Source organism: Rana temporaria, chromosome 1 (assembly GCF_905171775.1).
Source record: "Rana temporaria chromosome 1, aRanTem1.1, whole genome shotgun sequence".
NCBI classification, from domain to species: domain Eukaryota; kingdom Metazoa; phylum Chordata; class Amphibia; order Anura; family Ranidae; genus Rana; species Rana temporaria.
Window position 1 is genome coordinate 179,293,084 of NC_053489.1, and position 24,626 is coordinate 179,317,709.

Genomic DNA, 24,626 nt, shown 5'->3' on the forward strand with positions numbered 1-24,626 from the left:
TACAGGAGAGTCAGGACGCTCTCTACGTTGCAGATAGAGAAAAGAAGCTGTGTGTTAGTGGGTGTCTTGATTCTCCTGTAGTCCAAGGGAGGGGGCGAGCACGACACTCCACACCAGGGAGGAAGAAAGCCTTGCATTACTGTGTGTAGTTACAGACAGAAGAACAGGAAGTGAGGATTTCTCAGAAGAAATAAGGACATTTAAAAGCAAAATCGAAGGATGAGGTAAGTGAAGGAGGACTGCACTAAGGTAAAGGAAGCTATTTAGGAAAAAAAAATTGTACCTTTACATCCCCTTTAACTGTCCAATAAGACTGCCCTCACTATCCACCGAGACACTTTCAAATGGGACAATGACAGGGGTTTGTCATGTACAGCCTAGTACACACAGAGTGGATGTTGCACGGCACTGGCCTGTTTAATAGAAACTGGCCAGCATTTGGTCCATGTGTACAGCAGCAGTCGAAGGGTCATGACCAAAAAAGGTCTGCCTACTGGCTCTCGATCAGTGCTCTCAGCCAATGGTTGAGAGTGCTGACCAGAATGTTCTGGCAAAAGGGGCCATCCTCCTGTCAGAACACAATAGAACATTGGTGGAAGTCACTGCTCTAACTTCAGATTGTTAGTACAGCGGCTCAAACCTGAGCTGTCAGTTTTTATTTCATTCAAACCAAAACTAATAGTATGTATGAGGCTTTTAGGCATCAGTAACAAAGTGAAATTAAAAAATCACAGAAGAATCTGCTCTGGCAATTAAAAATAATGGCTAGCATCTTATGGTATAATTCTTGGGTAGGCATTTCAGTTTTAAAATATACCTATAGCAGCCTGAAGCCAACCCGCACCTGCTACATCTGAATCTCTGGTCAACATTCAACAGTGTTCGTTAGTGTTAAGTTAAAGTGAATCACTTTAAAAAAGGGTAAAATGGAGATTGCTTTCCATAAGAGATTGTAATTTTTTTCCTGACAAAATTATGAAACACAGCAAATAATAGAACATAAAATGTGAATCTGACTGCCTTATTTACGAATATTCTAAGAGTCTGAATCCAAGAATCCTTATACTACATAGTCATTTCAAGATACAGTAAAACCTTGGTCTGCAAGCATAATTCGTTCTAGAAACATGCTTGTAATCCAAAGCACTTGTATACCAAAGCATTTTTTTACAGGGTATAAAAGAGTAAAAAGAGGCACCAAGTGTAGCAATAAGTTGCTAAATGTTGTACCTTGATTAAATGTACACTAATGCCTTGTACACATGATCGGAATTTCCGATGAAAAAAGTCAGACAGAATTTTTTCATCGTATATTCCGACCGTGTGTGTGCCCCATCTGAGTTTTTCCTTCGGAAATTCCGACGGACTTAAAAAATAGAACATGTTCTCTTTTCCCCCCCCCCCCCCCCCCCGACGGAAAAATTCTATTGGAAATTCCGTCCGTCTGTATGGAACTTCGACGGAGAAAAAAACATGCATGCTCAGAATCGAGTCGATGCATGCTCGGAAGCATTGAACTTTTTCCTTGGCTTGTCGTAGTGTTATAAGTCACCGTGTTCTCGACGGTCGAAATTTGTTGTGACAGTGTGTATGCAAGACAGCTTGAACGGAATTCCGTCAGAAAAATACATTGGAGTTTATACCGACGGAAATTCCGATCGTGTGTACAGGGCATAAGAGGCTCCTCTCTTTTTTATACTCAGTTGTGACATGACGCTACTCTTTTATCGCTTGTATATCAAGGCAAAATTTATTATAACATTTTGCTTGTCTTGCAAAACGCTCACAAACCAAGTTACTCTCAAACCAAGGCTTTACTGTAATGTGAAAAGAACATTACAAAGCAAAATCGGAATATGGATGACAAATAAAACAGGGTCAAACTAAACTCACAGGTCATCATCAGCACTTTATTTTGACACAGCATGGCAGATATTTGCAACGTGTATTTATATCCAAAGGTATTTTTAAAATAAAATATGAAAAAGCAGGAATTTTGACTGTAAATTCCATTTCTTTGGAGTACATTACAGCACACAGGACTTGTAATCATAGATCATGGGTTATATACAGGTTACTGGACACTGGGAAAAAAAAACTTGCTAGGGACACCGTAGGGCATGCTCATTATAACCCTGCCCCCTTATCGAGACAATTTTTTTAAAACAAGAAAAATGAGTGACCAGGACACAAAGGGGAGGAGCTTATGTCCTGTATTAGCCAGCTAATTAAGGAATTTACAGAGAAGTGAAAATTCCTATTATCTTAAATCACACAGTAAAACACCATGGAACATCTCCAAGCAATAAACTGCAGGGTGGGCAACAACATGGCAAACTGAACTGCCAACAGGTATACAAAACAAAAATTAATCCAGGAACAGTGAGATAACAACTTGAAGCACCTTGTGGCTGAGTTTGCATGCGCCTAGGCTTAAAAAAATCATCCTGAAAGAACTTGGAGAACCTGTTAACAGAGGACCAGGTGGCAGCCTTGCAAATGTGGAATAGAGATTCCTAAAGTGGATGTAACCCCGATTCATGAAATTTGAGCTGGGCACATATACCTGCATATTTTGTTCTCTCTTTTCAATGAGCTATGTCTTATAGCTCTCTTCTGAACAGTTTCTCTGTTATCAGCCTGAGAACTCCTGACATGTTTTTGTACTTTTTAGACAAAAGCAGCCTGAATCTTTTGTCAAAGGAGGTTGCTAAAATAGATTAGCAGAGAGCAGCTCCTATTACAAAACAGCTCTAGTGAAATGAGCTTTGATGGGAAAGGCGGGACCCTTCCCTTCAGGGTGTAGGCCCTAGAAATAAATTGCCTGATTCACCTAGAAAATATGGATTGGGAAGTAGAATGTCCTTTATATCCAGAGAGAACAATGGGGGATTCAGTCTTGTGAACAGAAGCTGTGGCTGACAAGAAGACCCTGATGGTCCTGACAGCATACAGGCAGTGTAAGACAATTTCATTGTCATGCTTTGGAGCAGGAAAAATGGAAGGGAACACAATGTCCTCAATGAGGTAGAAAAAAAAAAAAAATCGATCACATAGAAAGGATTTTGTCTCAAAACTACCTTGTTCCTGCGAAAATCAAGAAAAGGCTCTTTAGAAGAAAGAGCTGTCAACTCAGAAACACCTCGAAATGTAAAGACCATGAAAAGGCTTCCTTATAAGTGAGCACTGCAGTTTAGTGTATAGGAAGTGTGAACCTGTGAGCTCAGGTCAATGGCACACCCTTTGGTGTGGCATCATCATGCAGCCTGGGCTCACAAAATCATGCTGCATGGGACCCCGCTAAGAGGACTGCTAACAACTGACACTGAAGAAAAGGAATTAAAATATGTATGCGGGACATTTTTCAAAGTATAGGGTCTAGGGCAGGGGTCTTCAAACTACGGCCCTCCAGTTGTTCAGGAACTACAATTCCCATCATGCCTAGTCATGTCTGTGAATGTCAGAGTCTTACAATGCCTCATGGGACATGTAGTTATACAACAGCTGGAGGGCCGTAGTTTGAGGATGCCTGGTCTAGGGGGTGTTTGAAAGCTGGAACTGGCCCTTAACAACATGAGTTTTTATAAAAATATAAATTTTAAGGGGCTACAGATTGAACAACCGCCCAGTGCCCAATGGCTTAATATCACATTTAATAAAATTGCCTTAAGAAAGATATATTTGGATAATTATAGAACATTTTATCTTTCTCAAGTCGTCGAACCATAAATTCAAAAGGGTCAGTTCATTAAAGTACATGTAAAATTATAGATTTAACTTTTTTCACCCTTTGGGTTATCTCAGTGTTGCCAATTTGCTGCACTATCTATGCATTCACTCCCAGTCCCATGTAGGGAGCACTCCAGAGATGACTGCATGATATTTCTCAGGACAGGTTTCCTGATGGTGACAAAAGTGGACCATGTCTGAGTAATATGGGCGAAAACAGCTACTTCAGCCCCTATGAACTCTCTGGAGAATGCAAGGCAGGAGGGAATTCAGGCTTGGAGAACAATCTTTTTCAGCATGGCATAGGGCAGATAATACTAGAATTATCGAAACATTGCTCAAGGGTAATCCCCCCCCCCATCATCCTTACCGTATATGGTATTTGATAAGTCGATCGATCAAATTGGGTACAACCAGCATGCTGGGTTTTACCTGTGATTATCCATAGCAGCTGCTATAGCCGCTAGCAATAATCACTGTCTTCCCCCGGCGGGGGAGGGCAGGGGAAGCCTTCCCTACCAGAAGACAATGGCACGGCAGGAGGGATAACGCTTTACAAACCCCTCTTCTGTTGCAGCTTCAATTCTCTCCAGTTGTAAGTATTCTTAAAAATGCTGTGGCCCCCCCCTCCTCCTACCTATGCTGCATAGCCTGTATTAAATATATATTTCTATCTAAGAATTGTTAAGCTGCAGTTTTTCAAATGTTCGCCTTTAGGTTTCATACCACTATAAAAGTCTAGGCAAAAAAAAAAAAAAAAAAGTAAGTATCAAAATTTCAAATCTTATGCAACAATCAAAAACACTGCTAAGCTGACAAATTGCTGATTTTTTATTTTTTTTTAAAGCCAAAAATATGGTGCCAGACCCACCATTTTCCCTTTTCAGCTGGTTGACCATAACCCATGGTTTCTCTAGGTCATTTTCACTCTAGCCCATAATTCTCTCCTGGCTGCCTGCATAACGCAACTAAGCATTACGATGTTGTCATGGATATGCAGTAATTTTTGTCTGTCAGCTTACCTCCTCCATGTGTTCACCTTAGAGGCCAGCCACTCTCACCTGGCTGCTTAAGTAATCTCTCCTCTAGCATGGATCCACCCCAGGCCCTATCAGGGAACTCTATATTAACCTGTGCACTACAAGCCAGCCGTGCTGATCAACAGTGTTTGTGTGTTTGAGTTCCTGCTTGCCATGTGCTACGTCTGTCTCTGTTTTACCAATCTTGGCTTGTTCTCCACTATCCCTGTCTGCTTGTGACCTTGACCTTTGGTGTGTCCTTTGTTTATCCTTGTCTGCTAGTCGCCCCGAACCTTTGGCTTATCCCCTCACCATCTCTTGTATCCTGAGCTGCTGCTTCCCCTCTATCCTCTATAGCCTACTGTGAGCATGAGCTGGGGGACTCTGGGGGCCACGACCGGGATCCAGTTGCAGCCCAGTCCATCCTCACCACTAGAGGCTCAGGTGAACTCCTGCTGGATCTTAGACACTGCGCCCTGGGGAATCTTAGGCTCTAGTGCTCCAGTGGACCTGCCTTCCTTAGCCACCCAGTGTTCCATCCGCAGCAGTCAGCCGTAGGGTCCACTACCTTAGCGGTGAACTCCTGACCCCAATGGTGTGCATCTGTCACCTGACCGCAGGTGACCCGACAGATGTATCCTGTACTGCTGGAGGGATGAGCCAAATGCTATGTACACAAGGATTCTGGGTATTTACATGGCAGTGCTGTTCTTCATGGTTCTGCCCACAACAGAAAGCCCATCTATACAAGGGCAGCAAGGGCAGCTGGTACAACTAGTCCAGAAGATAACACAAACAGGGACTATTTGCTACACACTCATGGATTGTCAAGTTTCTGCATTTTGCATATGATGCTTGGCATCATGTGGCTCAAACTTGGAAAAGGTAAATAAAATATTAAACTACATTTTAAATAAGATAAAATACATTGTATCTAAAGCCAAATCCCTTTTTTTCTATTTTAGACAGAAAAAGGACTAGTCAAACACCTTGTTGGGTTTTTTCTGCCATCCTATTTGAGAGATTTTCCTTCACTTCCTGTAGATTCAAAAAGGAAGGGAGAGGAAATCTCCTCTAATGAACTGTACACACGATCGGTTTGTCTGATAAAAACAGACAGATGGACCGTTTTCATCGGACGAACCAATCGTGCGTGGGCCCCATCAGTTTTTTTCCCCCCCCATCGGTGAAAAAAAAAATAGAACCCGTTTTAAAATTTTCGTATGATTAAAAAAAACGATCGTCTGTGGGGAAATCCATCAGTCAAAAATCCACGCATGCTCAGAATCAAGACGACGCATGCTCGGAAGCATTGATCTTCATTTTTCTCAGCACGTCGTGTTTCATGTCACCGAGTTGGACACGATCAGATTTTTAACTGATGGTGTGTAGGCAAGACATTAATTAAAGTCAGCTTCATCGGATATCTGATGAAAAAATCAATCGTGTGTATAGGGCATTACAGTTGTCACCAGAACATTGGTCTACATTGAAAAATTTTCCCTGTATTCTGCTGCTGGCGACAATCCAAATTTTGGATTTTCCGTCACTTTAAATCTCAGTGATGAAGGTTAGGGGAAAGCAAAGAGAGAACGAATCTCCCTAGTGGGGACATACACAGCAATAAACACCTGACAGGAATTCTAATCCCTCACAGCTACAAAAAAATAAATAATGTTTTGCCTTTAGATACGCTAAATTCTCTACATGTTTTTCTTTTTCTACTGTTGCCCAAAGAATATACCTTATGACCGAATACTGCAGACCATGCTTTGGAACACTGACATCAACAGATGCTGAGTGAAATAAATAAAGATTGGTGCTTGCAATGAAGAGCTACAACGTTGTCTAATGCTGCATTTAGAACTTTGAATTTAGGATGGACCCTGTATTCTCTACAAATAATATATCCATTCTGGATTCTGCCAAAATTCCAAAATGGTTCTAGCATAAAATAGTGTGCAAGGACACATAGAATAACACTTTTAGCTTCTAGTGTGCAAGGAGTGGACACTATTTTGCTAAAAAAAAAAAAATGATTATTAAAAAAAGCCTGCTAATTAACCTACAAAAACAACAACTCAAAGTTTTAAAGTACATCTTCTATAACACATTAAACAAGTAAATTAGGTGCACAACTTTTGATCAAAACATAAGCACAGATCAACAGAAAAATCATATAATCAAGACGGAATCTGTATTCTGTGGTGACTGGATAAATACGGTAATAGGAGAAATAGACAGAATGAAAATAAATTTCAGTGTACATGAAGATCATCATAAATTATGCATTAAAATGTAATAAACATGTAATGCCTGATTAACTACTTAAGCCCCAGACCATTTTGCAGCTAAAGGACCAGGCCCCTTTTTGCGATTTGGCACTGTGTCGCTTTAACTGACAATTGCGCGGTCGTGTGATGTGGCTCCCAAACAAAATTGGCATCCTTTTTTCCCCCCACAGATAGAGCTTTCATTTGGTGGTATTTGATCACCTCTGCGGTTTTTATTTTTTGCGCTATAAACAAAAATAGAGCGACAATTTTGGAAAAAAAAAACAATTTTTTAACTTTTTACTATAAAAATAATCCCCAAAAAAATATAAAAAATAAAAAAAATCGCAATAAGCGTTTATTGATTGGTTTGCGCAAAAGTTATAGCATCTACAAAATAGGGGATAGTTTTATGGCATTTTTATTAATATTTTTTTTTACTACCAATGGCGGCGATCAGCAATTGTTATTGTGACTGAAACATTATGGCGGACACATCGGACACTTTTGACACATTTTTGGGACCAGTGCTATAAAAATGCACCGATTACTGTGAAAACGACAATGGCAGTGAAGGGGTTAACCTCTAGGGGGTGCTGTAGGGGTTAAGTGTGCCCTAGTGTGCGATTCTTACTGTAGGGGGAGCGTGGCTGGGAGTGTGATGTCACTGATCGTCGTTCCCTATGACAGGGAACAGATGATCACTGACAAGCCACTAGGAAGAATGGGGAAAGGTTTGTTCATACTCTCCCTGTTCCTCAGCTCTGTGACCCGATCACGGGACACCGATGGCGATCGGGTCTGCGGGTCCCGCGGGCGGCCATGGAGCTTCGGACCTGGTCGCGAGCGCAAAAGCCGGTGGCGCGCTCAAGACCCAAAGCTGGGTTCTTAAAAGGGGACGTACCTGTACGCCTTGTGCTCAGCCGTGCCTATCTGCCGACGTATATCGTCGTGCGGCGGTCCTTAAGTGGTTAAGGAAACGTATTTTCTTGGCGATCGGAATTTCCAACAACATTTGTTTGACCGTGTGTATGCAAGACAAGTTTGAGCCAACATTCCGTCGGGAAAAAAAATCCATGGTTTTGTTGTCGGAATGTCCGATCGTGTGTATGCGGCTTTAGGCTAACAAGATGAATGATGAGAGATCAGACTGGAAAATTATCATGCATCTATGGGAGATCAATCCTGCATGATTCTGCACTTTTCAGTAGTGTCTTCCCAAGTGATTTGGGATACTTAGTAGCCCCTTTCAAAGAACTAGACAAACATGTGGGAAACTGAGCACAAGGATTTTTTTTTTTTTTTTTTAATAGTTTTTTCTTATAGGTCAATTTATTATGGTGGTAGTGGTAGCAGGGCCATCTTAATAGCATCATGGGCCCCTGTGCAATGTAATGCACTGGGGCCCCACCAGCTTGCCACAATTTACACATCTACTTTCAAGAAATAAAGTATAAATAGTTGATAGAATTAAACATATATTCATTAGTACTTTCAATAAAATCAATTTTACAAAAGGAAAAAGACTAGTCAACACAAAGGGCACAGTACAGGGGGGAATGCAGAAGGGCACAACACTGGGATCAGGAGGGCACCGTATAGGTTGCGGGACGCTTCCCGGGACAAAGCCATATCGGGACAGTTTAGTAAAAAGCATGACTGTCCCAGCAAATTCGGGGCAGTTGGCAAGTATGATGTAATGCAAGATTATTGTGGGGCCCCCCCATGTACTTGGGGCCCCTGGGGAGTGCCCTTGCATTAAGATGGCCCTGGGTGGTAGTAGTGATGAGGGTGGTAGTGGTGGTGGGGGTGGTAGTGGTGGTGGTGGCCGATGTTAAGCTGCTGTGGACTGTAAGATGTGCTTCAATGCTTGTTCTGTAATATCACTGCAATATTTGAAAGTGCATACATTTTCTTTATTAACAATGTCTTTTTTTTTTTTATTATTCTTACTAGAGCCCTTTTACACTTTACATTATTTCGGTTCAGTCTGCAGCCACTATGATTTTTTTTATAACTGCCAAAAGGTCTATTTAGTGTAACCATGGTAACTAGGATGTTGAGCATACTGTCTTTTTTTTTTTCCTTCACATGGATTGGCTCAGTATTTTTCACAGCAATCTGCTCTTATTACAACTTTGACTGATAGCATGACGATCGCACTAAGACCCCTTTCACACTGGGGCCGCCCGTGCGTTAGCGGTAAAGCGATGCACTTTTTAGAGGTACATTACCGCTGTTTAAGCAGAGCTTTTTAAATGCTAGTGGGGCGCTTTTAACCCCAAAGAAGGGATTCAAAAACTCCTGTGCTGCGTCGCTTTCTGAAGCGCTTTTTAGGAGTTTTGGAAGTGTTGCCCATTCATTGCAATGGGCAGGGCATTTTGGGAACACTGTATACAGCGCTCTCAAACCCCTCTTTTTTTAACGTCCCGCAAGCACACCGCCCCAGTGTGAAAGCACCCATTACAATGGCTCTATTTCCAGCGCTAGAACGCCTGAAAACTGCCTCAGTGTGAAAGGGGCCTTAGGGGGAGGCATGCATCAGTATCAACAGAGCAGGAACACTTAACGTCTGCAATTTTGTTATAATTTTTGCAATGTACACAAATCCACTAGACCATTTTTTGTTTTTCCCAATTAAAAGTTGAGTATTACTTTGACTGGAGTGAATCCACACTATTAATTTCTGACATAGTGCTTCAGACCATATCTATGGCTGGCCTTAATCAAATGAAAGGTGATGAAAGAGTTTCACTAAAAGGCAAATCTTTGTTTTTCTTTTCATTTTGGATAGAGTGAAGGAGGGTTACAACCACTGAGGCCGCGTACACACTGAAGGACCGTTTCATCGGTTAACCGATGAAGCTGACTGATGGTCTCATGTGCCTACACACCATCGGTTAAAAAAACGATTGTGTCAGAACGCGGTGACGTAAAACACACGACGTGCTGAAAAAAACGAAGTTCAATGCTTCCAAGCATGCGTCTACTTGATTCTGAGCATGTGCGGCCTTTTGACAGATGCTTTTGCATACTAACGATTGGTTTTGACCCATCGGTTAGGCGTCCATCGGTCAAATTTTAAAGCAAGTTCTCTTTTTTTTGACCGAAGGATAACTGACCGATGGGGCCCACACACAATCGGTTTGGACCGATGAAGCGGTCCTTCAGTCCATTTTCATCGGTTTTGACTGATCGTGTGTACGCGGCCTGACAGTTTTAATTTACCTTCTGTGTCCCATTGGGGGCGATTCCCTTTCCTTCTTGTGCCATAGCCAAAACAAGGAGTGAGAGGAAATGCCTCCAAAAGTGAGGGAAACCCAGGGTGTCACTAGGGTCCCCAATGGAAGATTCTCTCCTATATTCCTGTTCTCATGTCATTAAGCTTCACTTTCAATAACAGTAATCAGGATAAATAGCGAGGATGAATCTCCCTGATGGGGGTACAGACAGCAATAAAACCTTGGCAAGAGTGCTAATCCCGTTCCACTCTATACAAAACTGAAAGAAAAAAAAAGGTTTTGCCTTTAGCGACACTTTAAAAAATAAAAAAATGGGTCACTATGTAGAACAGTAGAATTGGCTGAAATTTAACCACTGCAAGTTAATTTCTCCAGCTTCCTCAGTGTGAGTTATTTATAAAATATGAATTTCTGACTGGTTACTATAGGTTAATTTGCTTTTGCATAACTAAAGCCATTTGGGACTTTGGCAGGGAGGTTGTCCGGAAATATTCTAACAGAGACAAGGAAAAAACAAAAATTCGATGATCACAATAGCAAAGATCACAAGGACTTTTACGAGTGCATTAATGAAAAAAGAGGTAGAAGAGCATTTAACCAAGAACTGCATACTTTCTGGCGTTTTAGGACATCTTCAATGAATATAGGTAACATTCAAAAGATAGTATATTATTGGGTTAATATAAATTTGAAGGTGTATAAGCTCACACCGACATGTCTTGCAAAATGGCAGTTCCAAATCATAGAAGTCGCACTCCATTGCCGGCGATGGAACTATTCATATCGCCGCGACTCATGTCACAGCGATTATGAAAAATGTTCCTGCACTACTTTTTACCAATTTCATTGCGATTTGCATAAACTTCTGTTAAATGAAGTCACAAGCCGCAATGAAATCGGCAGTGCAAATCGTGCAAAGTAGCACAATTTCAAAGCGGCACCGGTGTGAACCAGGGCTTAGTGTGCTATTATAGTAGCCTTTTACCAGACTTGCTAATGGTACTACAAAGAGAATTAAAGGCCAGTGTGAGCAGTCATGGGTTTTCTCCGAGAAGGATGACTCTTTCACCAATCAAATACTACACTCTTCTGGTTGACTTGTGGAATAACAGACATGTGTGTCTCCATGGAGTTAACTGGCAAATAATGATAGAATATAGAGCAGCCAAAATTAAAAAAGGTATTTTAGTTCACAAGAGATTTAAATCATTATTCAATTACTCCAGATTTAGCCAACCAAGAGAAACTTGACTGGTCTGAAATCTTTGCTCTACATTTCAGTCCCTTAGCCAATTACAATATTATTATATTTAACAAAACAGGCCTGCCAGACCAGATTCCAGAGGTTATGAAGGTACAAGTAACATGTAGTAGGACATTCATTAGATAACAGTGGAGATATCTTTGTTTGGTAACAAGGGCTGTAGCACTGTGGCCCCCAGCCAACTCTAGGAGCAACTACAAATATGCTATATTTCTCGGTTTCTTTTTCTGGACTAGTTCCACAAACGTAATGAGAAATATAATTGCACTATGGGACACTTTATAATCAGCATCCTCAGATCTCTTCTTTGTTATATGCATTTTGAACTATATGTACAGTATATGGGATCTGTTATCCACAATGCTTATAATTGCTGAAGGATTACATAAACAGGACATTGACAATATTTAATCCTTATGCTGCTAGCATTAGTAAATGGATAGGAAAGTATACTATATATTTACTTGTTTTAAACTTTTTTTTTTTTTTTTACACACATTTCTTCATTTAGGTTTTGGTTTTAATGCCTAGGTAAATGATATCATACATCCCAGGCATTTTCAGTAGGGGAGGAGGGGTCTTCTCAGCTTAGCACAGCCTCCTCTGCTTGCATGCTTGAGCTGAGGGCAGGTGGATCCCAGGAAGTATCTGCCCTTACTCCAGATGGCCACAGACAGAAATGCTAGGGGGTGTTTTTCAAATGATTTCTCAACAAAACAACAGCATGGATGTATGGATGGATGGGTTTGCTTTGAATATTAAAAATTTATTAAATAGCGATTTTGGTGCTCAGATGAAGTGAAGCGTAGTTTCACTTTAAAATTTCCGCACGGGTACCACTTTTTGTAAATAGATTGAGTGCGGTTTATAAATTTCCACCCAGGTACAACTTAACTATTACGATTCTATTGTTAATGTTTAATAAGTGACAACTGCTCATGAATAGTGGAAACAGTGAAATATTGATAGTACTAAAATATAACCAATTGCATCGTTTGAGTCTTCATTAGAGATTTCCACTATGTCTTGTGGATGGTTTAGACAGAAAAATAAAAATGCCATCTGAACCGCTAGAAATAATGTACTGTATAAAGCATGTAAAACCACAACCACTTTATAACCCTTGCTTAAAGCGGATCTCCACCCAAAATTAAACATGATCGCATAAATAATACTTCTCCTAAAGAATGCTGAAACCGATATTTTTAATTAAAATAATATTTACTGTACCATGAAACTGCATGGGCTTCCGGTCTGCCTCCCTCGGGTTTTTTGTCGGGTTTCTCTTAGTTTTCTGTCCCGCGTAGTGTCTTCTGGGAGCTTGTGTCATAGCTCCCTTGATATCGTATTCTACCCTGTTAGACAAGATATCGTGCGATTTCGAGGAAGAGGCATGGCAACACAGACGCCAAAGCCGCTGCTCCCCGTTGCTCGCGCGCATGCGCGAGATCGAGCGGTGGATGCTGGGAGATCAGCATCCACCGCAACAAGGAAGTGCCGGGCTGTGGGCTTCTGCCCACAGTTAAAATGGAGAGGAAACCAGAAGGATGAATAAAAGTTATTTTTTGAGACTGGATACCAGCGGAGCGGCCGGGGGAGACAGGACACGTGAGTTTGGCAAATTAGTGTAATTTAAATTTTAAATAGCCATTACTAAAAAAACGTTTTTGGAGTGGGAGATCCGCTTTAAGTAGATATGTACTATTGTAAACATGCAAAGGTGATGCGATATACACATAAGCAATTTCTTCATTGATACAAATAATTTAACTGAAGCAGGTTAACTAAATTTAATAGTATGAATCTTAGTTTTGATGTATGTTTAAGTTTTTCATTGATTTCATTTTTTATAGTTTGGTAATGTTCATTTGCTATCAAGTTATTTCCACTAGCGATTTATTGGATAAAACATAAACTAAAGGCTTTACTCATTTAAAAAAATAAATCTATTGTATAGAGATTTTTGAATATATTTTGTGTATTTATTGGCAAGTATGAACTGCTGCATGTGCAGTATAAGGATATAAAAAATTGCTATTAAAAAAGTAAAACATATTTTTTATGACAAAGGGCATTCTAGCAATTAAAACGTAAAGCACTGGCATTCCTAGCAACAGAATAGAGCAACACCACTTCATATATGGGTCTGAGGCACTCTGGAGCAGGTTTTTATCAAGGATGTCTCTGTACATTGCTGCATTCATCTTTCCCGTCATCCTGACTAGTCTCCCAGTTTGTTGCTGAAAAACATGCCCACGGCATAATGCTGCCACCACCATGCTTCACTGTAGGGATGGTATTGGCCAGGTGATGAGTGGTGCCTGGTTTCCTCCAGACATGACGCTTGTCATTCAGGCCAAAGAGTTCAATCTTGGTTTCATCAGACCAGAGAATTTTGTTTCTCATGGTCTCAGAGTCCTTCAGGTGTCTTTTGGCAAACACCAGGTGGGCGGTCATGCGCCTTTAACGGAGGAGTGGCTTCTGTCTGGCCAATCTCCAATACAGGCCTGATTGGTGGAGTGATGCATAAATGGTTGTTCTTCTGCACAGAGAAACGCTGGAGCTCTGTCAGAGTGATCATTGGGTTCTTGGTCACCTCCCTAAATAAGGCCTTTCTCCCCTGATCGCTCAGTTTGGCCGGGCGGCCCGCTCTAGGAAGAGTCCTGGTGGTTCCAGGCTCATTTTGAGGCTCATTTTGTGAAGGGGAATCGGGTGTTTTTTTTTTAAATCGAAGCAGTACTTACCGTTTTAGAGATAGATCTTCTCTGCCGCTTCCGGGTATGGGCATTCCTATTTGATTAACAGGCTTCCGACGGTCGCATACAGCACGTCACAATTTTCCGAAAGTAGCCGAACGTCGGTGCGCAGGCGCCGTATAGAGCCGCACCGATGTTCGGCTTCTTTCGGCTACTCGTGACGCAATGTATGCGACCGTCGGAAGCCTGTCAAATAGGAACGCCCAGTCCCGAAGACCACACCCGGAAGCGGCAGAGAAGATCTCTCTCTAAAGCGGTAAGTACTGCTTCGATTTAAAAAAAAACACCCGATTCCCCTTCACAAAATGAGCCTCAATCTAATGTTAAAAATTGTTTTTCGGATGAACTCCCGCTTTAAAGCGGAGCTCCACCCTTTTTCAAAACATTAGCTTAATACTATTGTGCACTCGAATCAAGTTAAAAACTGAAAGTTTTTTTTGTGTACAGAACCTTTTGTTATCTGCATTTGTCACTCAGCTTCCTGTCTGTGTGATGTGCGGGTAGTCTGCAGGTAGTGTGTCATGTCCTGTACCCGCAATGTCTGCTGGGAGCTTTTCTCATTGCTCCCAGGATTCATTGCGGAGGCTTCCTCTGAGTTTTTGCGGGATTTCCTAAAGCGCGACGCCGCTGTCTCGTCACATCAGGCTCCCCATCACAGATTGCTCCGGAAGTGACTGTGACGGTATCGGTATGATATCCCCGTCAACATTCCCTTCTTCCCATAACGAAAATCACCCCAATATTCCACGAGGAGGGATATCCCTGGAATCGCCCAGAAAGCCACACATGAGACCAGCTTACTGCTAGAACAACACAGACTTTAATGTTATAACACACAGCTTATATGTCATTTCCAAAACTGTTACAATGACAAATCCCCGCCCCCCTCACACTGGGGCTTCCATACAGATGACTAGGTAGACACGACGGGGCCGATGCTGAAACACATTTTCTTTAGACAATGACATCAATGACGCTGAGCACTAGCTGTACTGAATACATCAACCAGACCGCTCGACCCCGCATATAGAGAGATAATTACCACAATGAAGCAATCAGAATAATTAACACAAGCCACTTAAACCCAGCTCTCCTTCACACAACACAATAGATCAATTAACCTTTAGAAATAGTGAGGGGACATTAGCACATCAATAACCTGGCTAGCAGGGAGCAGTAAACTGAGACATATAGGCAAATGTATCACAGTGACGTTCCGTCGCAAGCCATCTTGCTACTCCCCACACTCCTGCACAGTAATGATAGAGTGAGAAGGGGGCAAGCGGTGTAGCAAAATGGCGGCGACGGGACGTCACTTCCGTAGCAATCTGTGAGGAGAGCCGAATGTGACGAGACACCGCCCGTTTTGATGGAAACCCGGAAGTTGACGTCCCTGCTCGCAAAAAGGAAATGAGTGCTTGTGGGCTTCACAGTGCCCACAAGCAAAATGGAAACCTTGTTACACTGATAATATAAGTTACAATTTCAAACGGAATCGAACAGCGGATGATTTGAAACAGTGGAATAGTGAGTACTATTTTAAAATGGCATAAACAAATTCAATGACAGAAAAAAAAAAAAAACACGAATGGCCGCTTAAATTTGCAACAATTCAAACAACCTTCTTTGAAATACGGCTGTAACATAACAAAATGTGGAAAGAGTGCTGTGAATACTTTCTAGATGTATGGTACGCGTATAAGAACACACATTTACAGAGCAGAGCAACACCACTTCATATTTGGGTATATGAACACACATATACAGAGCATAGTAACGACACTCATGTGTATATGAGCAGAGCAACGACACTTCCCATCTGTGTCCATTCCTGATTGTACCATAAAACAAAGAAACATCCTACATTTGTATATATATATATATATATATATATATATATATATATATACACACACACACACACACACACATACATACATATATACACACACACACACATACATACATACATATATATATATATATATATATATATATATACACACATATACACATATACACACACACACACATAATGCAACTACAGGGATACTGAGCAACCTTTGTGTTACTACAAAGAAGGGCCTCAATATATTTAATCAAAAACAATATAGAGGACTTCTACAGCAGACAAAAGAAAAGGAAAACAAATAAAGATAGACTACACTGAGGAAGCAAAAATTGTTGAAGGAAGAAAATTACAAATTAATAATTGTGCAATTCTGACAACTAGATCTGCAGTACAAAAGGAATTGTGTATTTAACAGATCTTTACAGGTTTCTTACAATGCACAAATCTCAGTCTTTGATGATTATCGGTACCTACATGTCTGCTGCATTTCCTGGAGGTTTATATTTAAGGATACCAAGAATATTTAACATTCTCTTTGCCGTTTGATCAGGCGTTTCCTCGCGAATGTCGACAGAATGCTTCAAAGACAAAAAAAACAAAACAAAAAGGACAAAAATATTAATATTATGACACATATCTCACACTATTATTATTGCACAAAGTGAAAAAATAAATAAATACATTCTTGTGGACTGCATTACATTCTTGCGATATACGTCATAATTGCATAAGTGTATTCATCATTCTTAACACTCTTCCACATTTAAATGTAAACAATTCAGAAAAGCCATACCACAAGTTTTTTTTATGTTTGAGGCCCAGTCTTTCTTCCTGTTTGAGGGTATCTGCATTTTCAGGACCAAGATTATTCCATACATTTGCCACAGAAGTAAAAGAGCGATTTCTAAATTGCCTAAAACATAGGACCTGATTTCTGCTGCTGACTCTCATGATTCCACATTTAAATTTTATAAAAACCTGTCCATGTGCTGAGAACCCAGAATGCAAATATATTAAATTGGCAATCATACATACTGATTATATCAGTTTCTAAGCATGTGATATGTGCTCCTAAACAGCTACTTCCAAGAGGAACAGAGCATTCTTCAGGCAGAAGCTGAACTTCAGGCAGATGTTAAAGACACACATTTATACAGCTCTGTATTTAATAAGAATGTATTTTTTTTTTAATGCAAGCACCCAGTTTTGTATTGTATCAGCCTCTTGAAAATCTCCTTTACAACATAGCTGGAAGAGAGAGAAGTAGAAGGAACCATTAAGTTGTATTACAGGAGAGAGAGGGCTAGAGAGAGGGGGAGCGAGAATCTCATTTATGTGCCACTTAAAGTGTTATTGAAGGCAATTATTTTAATTGAAATAACAAACATGTTATACTCTCCTGCTCTGTGCAATAGTATTTCACAGAGCGCCCCCGAACCTCCTCTTCTAGGGTTCTCCACTGGCGATCTTGGCTCCTCCTCTTCAATGGACTTCCCTTCAAGCAAGGTCTTGCTATGGGATCCGACAAGTGGGCTCATTCCGTAGGTTCAATCACGACCCCCCCCCCTCCTCACAGGATTTGACTAAAGGCAGAAGGAACCAATGGCTCTCACTGTGAAGAAACCTTTCTTTCTGTATTTGGAGATTAAATCTCTTTCACTCTAGGCATAAAGAGTGCCCCCTTGTGCTCTTTGTTGACCGTAAAGTGAATAACTCAACACCAAGTTCACTATATGGATACCTTAAATATTTGTACATGTTGATCATATCCCCCCTTAATCTCCTCCTCTAAAGAGAGAGAAAAAAATTCTCCAGTTCCCCAATATCCTTTTTAAGAAATGGTGCCCAAAACTGAACTGCATATTCCAGATGAGGTTTGTACAGGGGCAAAATGATATCTCTCTCTCTCTCTGGAGTCCATACCTCTCTTAATACAAGAAAGGACTTTGCTCGCTTTGGAACCTGCAGCTTGGTATTGCATGTTATTATTGAGTTTATGATCTACCAAAACCCCCAGATCCTTCTCCACTACAGATCCCCCCAGTTGTACTCCCCCTAGTATGTATGATGCATGCATATTCTTATTCCCCAAGTGCATAATTTTACATTTATCAACATTAAACCTCATTTGCCACATACAGGTAGTTGCCCAATTAGACAGAGCATTGAGGTCGGCTTGTAAATTGGAGACATCCTGTAAGGACGTTATTCCACTGCACAGCCTAGACCCCTTTCACACTGGGGCGTTTTTCAGGTGCTTTCGCGTAAAAAAAATGCCTGTAAAGCGCCTGAAAGAAGCTGCATCTGCAATCCCAATGTGAAAGCCTGAGTGCCTTTACACTGAGGCGCTGCGCTGGCAGGGCATCAAAAAAAGTCCTGCAAGCAGCTTCTTTGCAGAGCTTTAGGAGTGTTGAATACACCGCTCCTAAAGCCCCCTTCCCATTGAGGGAGCTTTTTTTTAACGCCAAAGCGCTTGAAAAACACCCCAGTGATTGAAAGGGCTCTGAAAGCACTCAGGCTTTCACATTGGGATTGCAGATGAGGCTTTTTTCAGGCGCTTTACAGGCTTTTTTTTTTTTTTTTTTTACGTCAAAGCGCCTGAAAAACGCCACAGTGTGAAAGGGGTCTAAGTGTCATCTGCAAAGACTAAACTGGTACTTTTAATGCCAGACCCTATATCATTTATAAAGATATTAAAAAGTAAGGGTCCCAACACTGAACCTTGGGGTACACCACAGATAACCTTAGACCAGGGGTGCCCAACCTTTTGAAGAGGGAGGGCCACTTAAGCGACTTGGTAACCGGCCGCGGGCCACAATGTGAGGAGCGCGTGGATGGCAGCCCACTCTACTCTATAGAGCCCACTCTACAATTCTTTTTTTAGCGGCTCGGATTGGAGGTAGGCGTTTGCAAACGGACACAAGTCCATTTACATCTGCCACTCCTTAGAGGTGAATAAAGGGTCCGATTGGGTCGGACTGACCGTGTGAAAGACTTGTGCCGTAGACTTCTATTACATCCTGCAGGTGTTGTGCATTTTCAGAAAGCTCACCAAGAAGGATGAGCTCTGGCGTGTTCGCATAGTACATGTGCAGAGCCCGCCAGGAAGTGTGCACGGCGCTGCGCTAATCACAGCCAGGGAGACATTTCACGATTTCTGCAGCCGAGCAATCGGGACAATGTCTCCCTGACTCCGATTAGCGCAGCACCGTGCACACTTCCTGACGGGCTCTGCACGTGTACTATGCGAACACGCCAGAGCTCATCCTTACTCACCAAACTTGCAGGTAATAGAAGTCTATGGCTCAGTGCAGATAACCCACAGGTGCACCAGTGCACCGCTCTGCCCCTGCTGGTCAGTTTGAAAGCAGCCCAGTAACCACTGCAGAACAGATATGCCCAAATATACACTGTGGGCCAGATTCAGGTATGGAGCGCGTATTTGTGTGCGGGCGTAGCGTATCCTATTTACGCCACGCCTCCGCAACTTTGACAGGCAAGTGCAGTATTCACAAAGCACTTGCTCCGTAAGTTGCGGCGGCGTAGCGTAAATATTCACGGACGACTTAAAACGTGAAAAATTTGACGCGGTCCCGATGTCCATACTTAGCATTGGCTGCGCCTCCTGTAGCAGGGGTAACTATACGCTGGCCCTGCGATTTTAGTAATAATCTGACCTTTAATAACAGTATTCTATTCTCTCCCAGAGCAGGAGGTTGCAGGCCACATCAGAGGGCTCAGCGGGCCACTGGTTGGGACCCCCTGCCTTAGACCATTCCGTGTAAGAATAACCACTGAATTTTGTCTTTTAGCCAGTTTTCTAGCCATTTACAAACTGATATTTCCAAGCCTGTAGACTTTACCTTACACATGAGTCGTGTGTGGGGAACTGTGTCAAACACTTTTGCAAAATCCAAGTATACCACGTCCACAGCCACGCCTCTGTCCAAGGTTTTGCTTACCACTTCATAAAAAGAAATCAAATTTGTTTGACAACTTTTGTCTTTTGTGAACCCCTGCTGTCTGTTGCTTAAAATATTTTTTCCAGCGAGAACTCATCTATGTGGTCTTTTATTAAACTCTCCAGTTTCTTCCCGATGATACAAGTTAAACTAACAGATCTATAGCTACTTGGTTAAGACTTTGGCCCTGCGCCAATCCAGTGGTACTATTCCCATCATTATTGAGTTCCTAAAAATTAGAAAACAATGGCTTTGAAATGACAGAGCTCAATTCTTTTAGGATCCGTGGGTGGATGCCATCTGGTCCAGGTGCTTTATCCACCTTTATTCTGTCTAAATATTTAAATACCTGGGCTCTCAGGTTGCTCAGCTGTTGGTTAATCGCTGATAGCTATCAGTAATCGGTATCAGCGAGCACTTGGGAAAAAAAAAAAAAAAAAAAAAAAGTATCTGTACTCGTACTCTGTGTTAAAAAAATGGTATCGGTGTGTCCCTAATAAAAAAACTGGTACCATGTACCTTTTGGCATTTAAGCATTGTCTTCTGTGCAGCCAGCATTAGCTGTCATATTCTTACCTGACCTTGGCTCCGACTTTAGAATTATGGCAAGTATCGATTGCCTAGATGTTTTTAGTAACTTCTGTAAACAATCGATCTTCTGTTACAGATACTTGACTTGCATTTACAAATAGCTATTCAATAAATCTTGCTTTACCCATGTAATTTCACACTATAATGCCATCTCCGTTCTTACTTTACATTTGGGGTGCAATGTTTTCACAAGATGTATGGATACTTCATGTTTCCGCTTCGTTTATGTACCACTTACCTCAATAAAATTCAGTAAAAAAATCATGGCAAGGGTTCCCTTTTGTTGCACCTTATAGGGTCACAAAGGGGCACTTTTGTATAAATGGATAGCAGTTAACTATCCCAAAGCTGAAGCTATCATTTGCTTGAAACAGCTGGATCTGGAGGATCTTAAGTCACTTAGAAAAGATTTTTACATAGGTGACCTTGTAGTGCATGTTTTTATGATCTGCTCTTAGGGCCAGATCCTCAAAACGAATTACGCTGGCGTATCTATGGATACGCAACGTAATTTCAAAGTTCCCGCGTCATATCTCTGTTTTGTATCCACAAAACAAGATACGACAGAATCTGGGCTCGATCCAACAGGCGTACATCTTAGTACACCGTCGGATCGTAGGTGCATATTTACGCTGGCCGCTAGGTGGCGTTTCCGCCGAATTCTGCGTTGAGTATGCAAATTAGCTGAATACGGCGATCCACGAACGTACGTCCGGCGCATTTTTTTACATCGTTTGCGTTCGGCTTTTTCCGGCGTATAGTTACCCCTGCTAGGTGTATCCTATGTTAAGTATGGCCGTCGTTCCCGCGTCGAATTTTGAAAATGTTACGTCGTTTGTGTAAGTCGCTCGCGAAAAGAGATTTGCGTAGAATGACGTTACCGTCGTAAGCATTGGCTTGTTCCGGTTTAATTTCGAGCATGCGCACTGGGATACCCCCCACGGACGGCGCATGCGCCGTTAAAAAAAAACGTAATTTACGTCAGGTCACGACGTATTAACATAAAACACACCCCCATCACATAGATTTGAATTGCGCACCCTTACGCCGGGAGAATTATGCTACGCCGCCGTAACTTTAGAGGCAAATGCTTTGTGAATACAGCATTTGCCTCTCAAAGTTGCGGCGGTGTAGCCAGGGCTGTGGAGTCGGTAGATAAATGTTCCGACTCCGACTCCTCAGTTTTATGTACTTCCGACTCAGACTCCTCTGTATTAATATGCGAATGTATTTTATACATTCCTTGAGGGAAAGAAACGCAACCTACCACAGGACTACTGGCTGGGAAGCCAACAGTCTACTGTATTGCACAGTTTAAGCAAAAGACAAACACAATGAAAACAAAGTTTTATTTTTTTATTAAAGCGGGGGTTCACCCGTACATAACACTTTTTACCCTTAGATGGATGCTCGTTTTGTCTAGGGGAATCGGCTAGTTGTTTTAAAATATGAGCTGTACTTACCGTTTACGAGATGCATCTTCTCCGCCGCTTCCGAGAGGCTTCCGACGGTCTCATCCATCGCGTCACGATTTTCCGAAAGAAGCCGAACGTCGGTGCGCAGGCGCAGTATAGAGCCGCACCGACGTTCGGCTTCTTTCGGCTACTAGTGACGCGATGGATGCGACCATCGAAAGCCTCTCAGAAGACTGTCAATCAAGAAGGAACGCCCGCTCCCGAAGACCCATACCCGGAAGCGACGGAGAAGATGCATCTCGAAAACGGTAAGTACGGCTCATATTTTAAAACAACTAGCCGATTCCCCTAGACAAAACGAGCATCCAAGGGGAAAAATTGTTTTATGGGTGAACTCCCGCTTTAATCAATCAAGTGGCTGGATAGTAGCAGCAGGCATAAACATCAGGAACAGGATCTTTACCAGTTCAAAAATACAAACCACATTATTTGGTTGTTTTAGAACAAAAACAAAAAACATAGGGCAGTGGGAGGATCCAGGAAGGGGCATTTATTCTAAAACATGATTTTCCTAGGAGAATCCCATAGTCATGTTTAAAGTTTAAGCTAACAATCGGAGTTTACAAGTTTTTATAGCCTTAGCTGAATGACAGCAGTTTTTCCAATGGTTTACAGCTTCAGTCTTGAACTATTGGCCCTCCATTCCCTTCACTTATACAAGTGTCTCACTCTCTAGTCCTGCAAAAAACATATTTATTTAATCCCTTATCAGTGAGAGGCTAGGTTACACATGGACGCTGCGTTCCCTGTAAAAGCAGAACACAACACTATGGAAAGTATAAGTATTGCAGCTCCTAATTGTGCGTTGCGTGCCATATAGTGAAGCACATGAAAAGCATGCTTCTTCACGGTCACTTAACGTGTTCGTTTTGCGGTTCCGTGAGGCACTGCATGCATTGGTCTTTATTCTTACAGTAGAGAAGTCATTAATTATAACTTTTTGTGAATTGGGACATTTAAACTTGCTTTTTTTTTTTTATTCCAATCTAAATTTAGTAGGAGTCGGAGTCGGTGCATTGTTTGCCGACTCCGACTCCAGGTACCCAAAATTTCCCCCGACTCCAACTCCACAGCCCTGGGTGTAGCGTTACTAGGATACGCTACGCCTGCATAAAAATACGATCCGCTACGTGGATCTGGCCTATTACCTGTTTAGTTACATTTATTAACAGCTTTGCTTTATATGTAATGCACAATCTTTTCAAACTTTTTTTCAAACCTATACTGTATAGGAGACCAACTTGATATAAACAATGTTATCATGGACTTGTTTTAATAAAAAAAAAAAAAAATGCATATGTAGTATAAAATAATACAATATATAGGCTCATTACACAAGTTTTCTGTTTTGCATTGCTACTGTTCAGAAGTTACACTGCAGAGCAAGTCTTAGAATTGGCCAGGAGGAACGCCATACACCCAAGGTACTTAGAAGTATTTTAGGGACTATGTCAAGGTCCTCCATTGGTTGTTGAATACATGGGGGAGGGGGGCTTTTATATTTGTTTACACATACAATAAAAACTCAGGCCCACAGACACAAAATATACAGAATCATGAATACAGAATATCATAGAATACAGGACCATGAAAAACAACCAACTACAGTGCCTTGAAAAAAGTATTCATACCCCTTGAAATTTTACACATTTTGTCATGTTACAACAAAAAACAAATGTATTTTATTGGGATTGTATGGGATGATTGTATGTGATAGACTCTATCACATACAATCCCAATAAAATACATTTATGTTTTTTTCTATCAGATAGACCAACACAAAGTGGCACATAATTGTGAAGTGGAAGGAAAAAGATAAATGGTTTTCAATTTTTTCTTTTTTTTCTTTAGAAATAAATATTTGTATTCAGCCCCCCTGAGCCGATAATTTGTAGAACCACCTTTTGCTGCAATTACAGCTGCAAGTCTTTTTGGGTATTGCCCGGTAGACACGATCAGATTATCGGACGAATGATCGTCCGTTTTTTTTTGTATGCTAATCTCACGTCGAATCTGTTGAGTTTACTAAAGTCACGAAAATTCTCGTACGGCAGAATAAAGAAATCGGAAGTGATGTCATGTGTTGTTGTAATGCATTTGTATTGCATTTTCGAACGACAGCTGTACTGATTAAAGGAAAATCGTACGATCTGGCATCGTACGAAAAAAAATTCCGTGCAATCGGATGAACTGTCCTGATCGGCTCTCGAAAGCTCTGTACTAACGATCCGATTATCATACGATCGCTTCGAAAGCGGCATTTTTCGTACGATTTCCGGATCGTGTGTATGGGGCATAAGTCTCTAACAGCTTTACACATCTAGAGAGAGTAATGCCGCGTTCACACGACCGTTTTTTTCATGACGAGAAAAATGCAATTTTTTTAATTGGTCATTAAAAACGGTTGTGTGTAGGCTCCAGAGCATTTTTCCCATCGTCGTTTTTCTCGTCATGAAAAGCGCT

The 24,626-nt window shown here is 41.4% G+C and overlaps 1 protein-coding gene across 1 annotated transcript in view; it reads right to left on the reverse strand.

Annotated features, from left to right (window-relative positions):
• Window positions 1-24,626, reverse strand: part of IFT81 (intraflagellar transport 81) — a 234,244-nt gene that overhangs the window by 198,532 nt on the left and 11,086 nt on the right. Inside the window, exon 3 of the mRNA XM_040346783.1 lies at window positions 16,610-16,713. Within this exon, the coding sequence (XP_040202717.1) occupies window positions 16,610-16,713 (104 nt within the window). The remainder of the gene's footprint in view (window positions 1-16,609; window positions 16,714-24,626) is intronic.